The sequence below is a fragment of the Dysidea avara genome, chromosome 1 (genome assembly GCF_963678975.1).
Source record: "Dysidea avara chromosome 1, odDysAvar1.4, whole genome shotgun sequence".
Classification (NCBI taxonomy): Eukaryota; Metazoa; Porifera; class Demospongiae; order Dictyoceratida; family Dysideidae; genus Dysidea; species Dysidea avara.
This window is the reverse complement of record NC_089272.1, coordinates 35,660,301-35,669,197: the sequence shown is the minus strand read 5'-3', so window position 1 is coordinate 35,669,197 and position 8,897 is coordinate 35,660,301. Positions and strand designations below refer to the sequence as shown.

The following is an 8,897-nucleotide window of genomic DNA, read 5'->3' as shown; positions in this document are numbered from 1 at the left end:
ACCTGTGAAAAGACTGCTTAAAGTCTGTGAACATACAGAAAGTCAAATGTTCATGTCAAAAAGTCTTACCGAATGCAGTCACTTCTATGATAAAAGTGCACTTCTTAATCAAGTAGCACACCCAGGGGCAAACTATATAATATAATATGGGAATGGCTCTGCAAAAGCTAGTTTTATAGCCTTCAAAAGTTTGACCAATTAAAAGCCCCTAATTTAATCAACCTATTACCTTGAAACTTTTAAGCAGTGTGCTATATTTAAGGCAGGTTTCAAATTGATATCACCAGTCAAGATATGGTATGCAATCAGAAAGGCTACAAGACTGGTTTTACAGACCCAGTCACACATATAAATCCTTATAGATAGAAATTTAGCAAAAAAAGGCTTAGAAATGTCATGCACATAACCTATCGCATCCTGTGTGGTACATACTCTCCTAGTACGAATATATTTCTCTCTTGTTATGCACTTATGGGAAAAATTAAGAATTATTCAATAAGTAGCTTATTCAAATGGGATATAGCGAAAGGCTCATCATATGCATTTATGTACAAATAAATCTTTAATGTTGACTGATTAATTCTTTATAAGTGATATCTGCGTAACTAACATAAGTTTTTAGCTGCATTGCATTGCAACCACCACAGACAAACTATTTGACAGGCACAACACATCGTTGCTTTGAATCTTGGCCTGCACTGTGTTCAAAAACCTTGCTGTTATTTGTATCGTTTTGTACACCAGTGACTTAACTACATAAAGGTCTTAAATCTGCTGTAGAATTAAGACATCAGTTAAAAGATCTGCTTCTTTCATGGGCCAACTAGCGGAATAGTGATTAACAAATTGACCACTAATGAAATGTGAAGTCATCAAGTGCTGTCTAACTACACTGCATGCAGAGTGTTTACTGGAATCCAGGCAGTTCAGACACTTGCATCAAATAATCCAGGATTTTTATCTACGTTCAGCATTAGTAGTTTAGGAGTAAACCTTCTCACTCTCTCACTGCTTCACAAGTTTCACAGCTTTTTGCAGGTTCTAGTGGGATAGCTATCACAGAGATTAATAATAAAGTTAACATTTTATTAAATAAAATTTAACGTCTCAGGTTATGAGTTCTTGATTTGGAATAAAAGAACTCTTGGTAAGATAGTGTCTGGTAACAAATGGAATGCTGAATGTATATTAATGTTGATTAGGTATACAGAAAAGCCTTGACCATATACTCATGTTTCATTGTAATTGTAATCAAAGATGATCTACATTATGAAGATGGATGCACTCAATGCCATCTTTACAATTATTACAGTCCAAACAAAAAGTCAACACCTTTTAGGTTAGTAGGGATCACAGGGGCGTATCCAGGATTTTTCCAAGGGTTTCCAGATTTGGTAGTGCATGGGTCTGGGGAGCCACTGAAAAAATTTGAACATCAAATGCTTCAAATTTTGCTAGTTCATGCTCTGTTTGGATAATGTATGCTCTATTAATATATGCCATATTATGCTTACAGTTGCTTAGCTCCCCTTTAGTCCTTGTTTTAATATGGCTGGTCAGGAGTATTGCAGTCATCCAAACAGCAATAATATTCAAATTCTCCCGTTAAAAACTCAGACTTTAATGTTTCAAGCTATAGTTTTGCATCTTTAATACCTTAAGGTGACTAAATTTAATGATACACAAAATTTAGTGATTTTGTATATTGGCAAAATTAGTGCATACAAAATTTAGCAATTTTATGAACTTGTGAACTGATGAAATGAGTTATATATAATAGTGACTTAAGTAGATTTTGGGCAATTTAATTTTGGCAGGTAGTCATTTTGGTAGTCAGTTTGATGTAAATTATTGTGGTCTTTTCACCAGATTTTTGTGATGGTCTCAGAATTAGAGAAACTGCTGTTAGCAGAATTGAATCAAAGGAACGATTCTTAGAAGTTATGAGTAATGTGTATCGTGGGTGTAGGGTGGTTAATGGAAGTGTTAACATTTTAGAGAGACCAATGAATGAGACTTATAGTTCTACAGATTTTGAATTCTTATCTAGTGTGGAGGAAATTGGTGACACATTAAATATTCAGAACATCAATGTAACTGATAATATAACACTACCAAATTTACAACTGATCAGAGGACGTAACCTGCTTGAATATCTACTGCATCCTGCAGGAAATCCAGCATTGCTTATTTTTAATGTAACAGTACCAGTGTACCTACCAAGACTGACGGAGATCACATTAGGAGATGTGTACATTGTGACTGTTAGCTCTTGTAATCACAGAGGTGTCCTGTGGGAGGATATTCTTACTGGCCCTAACAGTCAATATCAAGACATAGGAAATGATCATTGTCCTAGTAAGTCAAGCTTGTACATAACAGTGTATGGTGTAATGATATTTTCATTTAGGCAGTACAGACATAATTGCTAGTAGCTGTTCACGCTGTGAGTACCAATATTGTTGGAGCTCAGAATTGTGTCAAACTTGTAAGAAGCTCATATCTTTGATATTGTAATTATCCTGGTCTACAGTGACAAAGAATTTTGGCACTTGCTTTGAAGACTGTTCAACTAGGAGGTGTTACCTAAACATTGTAGGGAATCCTCAGTGTTGTAGTAGAGAATGTGCAGCTGGTTGTGTGGGACCTAATGATAACCAGTGTATTGTGAGTGTAATACCGAATGTGCAAATAATCACACTATGTATGTGACATTGCAGGCATGTGAAAATTTTGATAACAATGGTACTTGTGTTACAAACTGCCCACCAAGAGAAGTATACAACCATGAAACTGAAACGTTTGAGAATAATGATGATTTTAGGTTTCATTCTGGTTCACTCTGTATAGAGTCATGTCCTAGTAAGTTCTTAATACAATGTATCAGTGATAGTACTGGTAAATTGTAATACTCCATAGGTACTCGCTTTGAGCAAGGGACATTTTGTGTGAGTGAGTGTCAACCAGGTTTCCAAACAGTGGGACATGTTTGTGAACCATGTACAAATGGAGTGTGCATGGGAGGAAGAAGTAAATAATATCTGTATTTGTACTTGTGTCACAGTTGTGTGCATATCTTGCTAGTCTGTAATGGAGTAGATGGAGGACTATTACCTGCGGCAGTTCAGACATTCTCTGGATGTACTATTGTTAATGGTGACCTTACTTTTAATTTGGTGACTTATGAACAGTTTATGTAAGTGACTGACTTTATATGAAGTATACAAAATATTATGTTGTAATATTTCATAGTGATCAAAATGTAAATTTGACTCAGGCAAGAGAAGACCTATCTAGTATTAAGGTGATTTTAGGACGACTAATTATAAGTGGATGGGGAGAGGAAGTGTTTGACTATCTTCCTAACCTCATGTACATTGGAGGATTTGAGGGGGACACTGCTTTACCAGATACTCATCTTGACTCTCTAGAGATCAGTGACAACAACCCATCTTTCAGTTCCCTTTTCACTGTCAGTCTAACACAGATACACTTTCCCAAGCTTGTGGAGATATCAGAGTTGGGTGTTTATGTAGTCAACAATCCTACCTTGTGTTATATTGGAGAATTGGAGTATTACATAACATCATCTAACCTGACAGTTTTATATGATGGAGCTACTGCAGTGAGGCCTTACAGTGAGTGTGGTAAGTGAAGTCACAGCATTCACCACACAAAGAAAGCTATTTTACCATTTTTCAAAGTTAGTTTATTCTGTAAGTAATCAAACTGTAAACTAACGGATGGGACACTGTGGTTACCTTGTGGTTTAGTAACTGTTAGTTTACTCTGAAGTAAATCTTAGAAAGTAAACCACAAGATAAACCACAGTGTCGCATTTTACAGTGACATACCGTAATTCACTTTATTTTCATACAAAAAAAAGTGTTTTTGATAAAAATTTTCATGTAAAAATATTTTCGCATAATTTGCATGAATGACTGTTCTATTAGAGTAGTTGGGTCCTATGTAAGTATTTTTGTATAAGAAATTTTCGTACAAGTTTTTGCATATGAAACAATGAAACAATGTATTATGGTAATTGAAAATGACAATTTATTAAATTCAAAAGCTACACCGTTGGCAACTGTAAGTATAGTCATTGAAGAGGTCATATATGCACTTTATTTAATTGTGATTATTTAATTGTGATAATATGTAGTAACATACAGCAAGCCTTACCATATGAGCATAGCTGTGATGGATTCATGTTGCTTGCTTGAATGTACCATATGTTTATCTCCTTATAAGGGATATGGCTATTATCATGTAGACCAATTAAGTATTAAAGTATCTAAGTACTAACCATACATACTGGTATACATCTAACTCTGCCTGCGGCTGCAATCATGACTTTGTGAGAGATACTAACTAGTATGTAGCATTTATACAGCATTTGTATGTCATGCCTCTGCGTGTTGATATAAATTTGATATGTTCAAACCCACATAGTAATTTTGTGCCAAACTCTGCAGTTGAGAATGAGTACATTGTTTATAAACTGTCAGTACTAAAAAATCACTTGCAAGCAGACATGCTAGATTGTAGGCTTGCCCCTTCAATGCTATGCATTCACCTAGTTATGTACATACATTTTTATACATACATGTACGTTGGTAAGGTGTCAATTCATTGTAGTGCACCAATGGCTGTGAATTCAAATTGTTCAGTGATATTCAAGCATGCCTCTAACAGTTGAAGTAATTTGTAGGTTAGCTTCACATATCATTCTCTGTGTGCTGGGACCTGCCGAATATGCTGCCGTAAATACGAGCATGATAGGTGCCTGAAAGCATTGAGCATAATGCTAGCATAATAGGAAGAATATTTAAGCCACACTACAAACCCTTGATGGTCAAAATATAGATTACAGAAAAAGATCGATATACTCTAATAGAACATTCAATAACTCTAATAAACAATTAGGCAGCTGACTGTTATATTAGAGTATATTGATCTTTTCTGTCACAAACATTTTGAAGAGCAAAGGTGTGTTTCAGCCACTTATAATGTGCCCATAACTTCAAATTTAGCAAAACATGAGAAATGAGGCATAACGTTTGAGCATAATTTGAGCATAATAGATGGGTCCCTATCTGTGTGTAAGGCTGTGTAGGCAGAATATAGTTGAAAACTATTAGTTATTAGTATTTACAGTAGTATAGCGGCACATAATTATAGCCTCATACATTTGGCACTGTACCATTCTTTCCTTTAATGCAGTGTTATATGATCCCTATGCTAGATTGAAAAAATCTGAGTTCTTCTAACATTTGTTTGTGAACTTTTTGTAACATAATTGATCATTAGCAAGCTTCTATATTATCACTATAATAAAAGGTGCTTAAGCAAGAGAAGTTGATGTATATTCATTCTCACTCTTGTTTATTGCTAAGTATATGGGAATTAAATTTTCACTTCAGGTGATGATAAACCTTATATTAAGTGCTATCCCACTAGGGACCTGTGAGAAGGCTAGGCCTATAAATATACAGGGAGTCAGAAATGTGTATCTAAAGCTGATCTCTGTACTTTCATTGTAATAATCATTACTATAGCTAGCTATATAGGTAATACAATTTTCTTACACCTGTAAATGTACATGAGGTATTGTGAAAATGGTTTCTTTTCAATATTTTTTCCTGAGCAAATTAATGTATACCTTACTAATGGTAGTGTACCTTTGTGATCCCCATACATACTTACTTTAATTATTTATTAATACTTTACAGCACAAGTGCTGAAGATCTGTAGGACTCTTGGTCCCACAGCCTGGTATGAAAAGGTTGATACAGATGTAGTGTATAGATACTTAAGCTTACAGGCCAAAAACAATGACACATAACCCATCCATTGTTACTGTATCCATCACAAGGCTTAAAATCATGTAGCAATATTTAATCCATTACTCAAATCTACTGTAAATAGTGTGCATATGCATAAGTCCAATATTATGTTAAATTTGAAAATGTTCACTGTAGTTGCTGCAGGAATGTCATGTCACAACCAGTGTAATGAGACATATAGGTGTTGGGGTCCAGCTGATACTGACTGTGTAGTGTGTAAAGTTTACCTGTACAGGAATGGAGCTGAACGTATCTGTGTTGACTCCTGTGAGTCTACTAGACTACAATCACTAAATGTGTAAGTGACAGTCCTATATTAGTTGCAAAAAGACAATACTGCTTCTTATAAAGGTTTACATATGCTGACAACTCTACAATGACATGTGAAGTGTGTCATGAAGAGTGTAATGATGCTTGTTCTGGTCCAGTAAGTTCATTACACAATATTGTTTCATTAGCTTTTGTCATATATTACAGGTACCTAGTGACTGTTTTGGTCGATGTGAAAACTTTGCTCTTCCCACTGCCAACAACACTATCACTTGTGTTTTACAGTGTCCATTAGGAACTTATCCTAATGACACTAGCTTCTGTCTTCCTTGTAACAGTGTGTGTGTATCACAAACTGGATGTACTGGTCCTAGTGATCGTTTAGAAGATGGTGGATGTAATCGTTGTTATTATGTGCTGAGAAATAAAACTTTAGGTCAAGTTAGGTGTCTACCAGATGATGGTTGTATTGAAAGAACATTTTTGAATCTTCCATTTGATCCTGTTGAACCATTTCCATTTCCAACAAGGTTTTGTGATCCTTGTCATGAACACTGTCAATCTTGTAGTGGACCCGAGGCCCATCTATGTTCACAATGTTTAGTTGCATCAAGAGAAAACAGTCAAGGTCATTCCATTTGTGTTGGTAGTTGTGAGGATGGAGAATATGTCAGTGCCAAACGTTGTTTATTATGTCATGAAGAGTGTGATGGATGTATTGGTGGGAGTCAACAAGAATGTATTGCTTGTCAGAATATTAAGAACTTTTTGGGTGATGATGATAGATTTGAGTGTTTATCTTCAGGAAGATGTCCCAGTAACAAATATGAGAATATGGTTAATTCAATATGTGATCAATGTCATCCTTATTGTGCAGAATGTGTTGGTCCAGAGTCCACCAATTGTACATCATGTAATGATCCTCCAGGATATACCATCATTCCACCAGAGGGTGATGATCTAGGACTGTTTGGTTGTTGTGATACTAACTCTACAGCAGTGGAAGAAAATCAAACATGTGTGCCAAGGCAATCAAGAGGTGCAGCAATGTAAATGAATAAACTATTTGTTAATTTAATTTTTGTGCCGCTTGGTCTTGGCACAAAATTCACCTGAATTGTCATTATTAAATTTTTTACCATTAACCTACCATCACAGCCATTTCTTGGCCGCCACCTTGGATTTTACATATTTTTTCACCATAGCCTTTTTGAGGGCCGCACACTTTTTTACAGCTTGGCTGTTTTGGATTAGATTTCATTTCTTTTTGTATTTGTATACCCCGACCTTTTTAACCTATCTTTTTTTCTTTACCACAGGAAGAAGAAGAAAAGATGAAGTAGATGTACTTTAAATATTTTATCAGTAAATGTACAAATTATATATATATATTATACATAATTATATTGATTACAGAAATCTCCATGGTGGTTTCTTTGTAACTGAACACTCTACAAGGTGACTTCTTCTAATTGCTCCCTGTACAGGGTGAATTGTTTGTAGCTGAACTATCTACAAGGTAACTTCTTCTAGCTGATCTCTCTACAGGGTGATTTGTTTGAATCTGAATTCTGTACAGGTGATTTGTTTGCAGCTGAGCTCTTTACAGAATGGTTTCTTTGTAGCTGAACTCTCTAAAAGGTAACTTCTTCTAACTGATCTTTCTACAGGGCAATTTGTTTGTGGCTGAATTTTATACAGGGTGATTTCTTTGCAGCTGAACTCTCTACATGGTGGTTTCTTTGTAGCTGAACTCTTTACAAGGTAATTTCTTCTAGCTAATCTCTTTACAGGGAGATTTGTTTGTAGCTGAATTATCTACAAGATAACTTATTCTAGCTGATCTCTCTACACGGTGATTTGTTCGTAGCTGAATTCTGTACAGGTGATTTGTTTGCAGCTGAGCTCTTTACAAAATGGTTTCTTTGTAGCTGAACTCTCTACAAGGTAACTTCTTCTAACTGATCTTTCTACAGGGTGATTTGTTTGTACCTGAACTATCTACAAGGTAATTTCTTCTAGCTGATCTCTCTACAGGGTGATTTGTTTGTATATAGCTGAATTCTGTACAGGTGATTTGTTTGCAGCTGAGCTCTTTACAGAATGGTTTCTTTGTACCTGAACTCTCTACAAGGTAACTTCTTCTAACTGATCTTTCTACAGGGTGATTTGTTTGTACCTGAACTATCTACAAGGTAATTTCTTCTAGCTGATCTCTCTACAGGGTGATTTGTTTGTATATAGCTGAATTCTGTACAGGTGATTTGTTTGCAGCTGAGCTCTTTACAGAATGGTTTCTTTGTACCTGAACTCTCTACAAGGTAACTTTTCTAGCTGATGTCTCCACAAAGTCACTAGTTTGTAGCTGAACTCTCTACATGTTGGTTTCTTTGTAACTGAACTTTCTACAAGGTGACTTCTTCTAGCTGATCTTTCTACAGCATGATTTATTTGTAGCTGAACTCTCTACAAGGTAACTTCTTCTAGCTGATCTCTCTACAGGGAGATTTGTTTGTAGCTGAACTCTCCACAGGTGATTTGTTTGAAGCTGAACTCTCTAAATGATGGTTTCTTTGTAGCTGAACTCTCTACAAGGTAACTTCTTCTAGCTGATCTCTCTACAGGGTGATTTGTTTGTAGCTGAATTCTGTATAGGTGATTTGTTTGCAGCTGAGCTCTTTACAGAATGGTTTCTTTGTAGCTGAACTCTCTACAAGGTAACTTCTTCTAGCTGATCTCTCTACAGGGAGATTTGTTTGTAGCTGAACTCTCTACAAGGTG

At 35.7% G+C, this 8,897-nt stretch overlaps 1 protein-coding gene across 1 annotated transcript in view; it reads left to right on the top strand.

Moving 5' to 3' along the window:
- The first annotated feature begins 1,275 nt into the window (after positions 1-1,275).
- LOC136246395 (uncharacterized) overlaps positions 1,276-8,897 on the top strand; it is a 63,048-nt gene continuing 55,426 nt past the window's right edge. The window contains exons 1-11 of the mRNA XM_066037782.1: positions 1,276-1,339; positions 1,870-2,358; positions 2,411-2,488; positions 2,534-2,667; positions 2,721-2,862; positions 2,920-3,030; positions 3,085-3,196; positions 3,253-3,647; positions 5,982-6,144; positions 6,198-6,273; positions 6,324-7,155. Of these exons, the coding sequence (XP_065893854.1) occupies positions 1,276-1,339; positions 1,870-2,358; positions 2,411-2,488; positions 2,534-2,667; positions 2,721-2,862; positions 2,920-3,030; positions 3,085-3,196; positions 3,253-3,647; positions 5,982-6,144; positions 6,198-6,273; positions 6,324-7,155 (2,596 nt within the window). The remainder of the gene's footprint in view (positions 1,340-1,869; positions 2,359-2,410; positions 2,489-2,533; positions 2,668-2,720; positions 2,863-2,919; positions 3,031-3,084; positions 3,197-3,252; positions 3,648-5,981; positions 6,145-6,197; positions 6,274-6,323; positions 7,156-8,897) is intronic.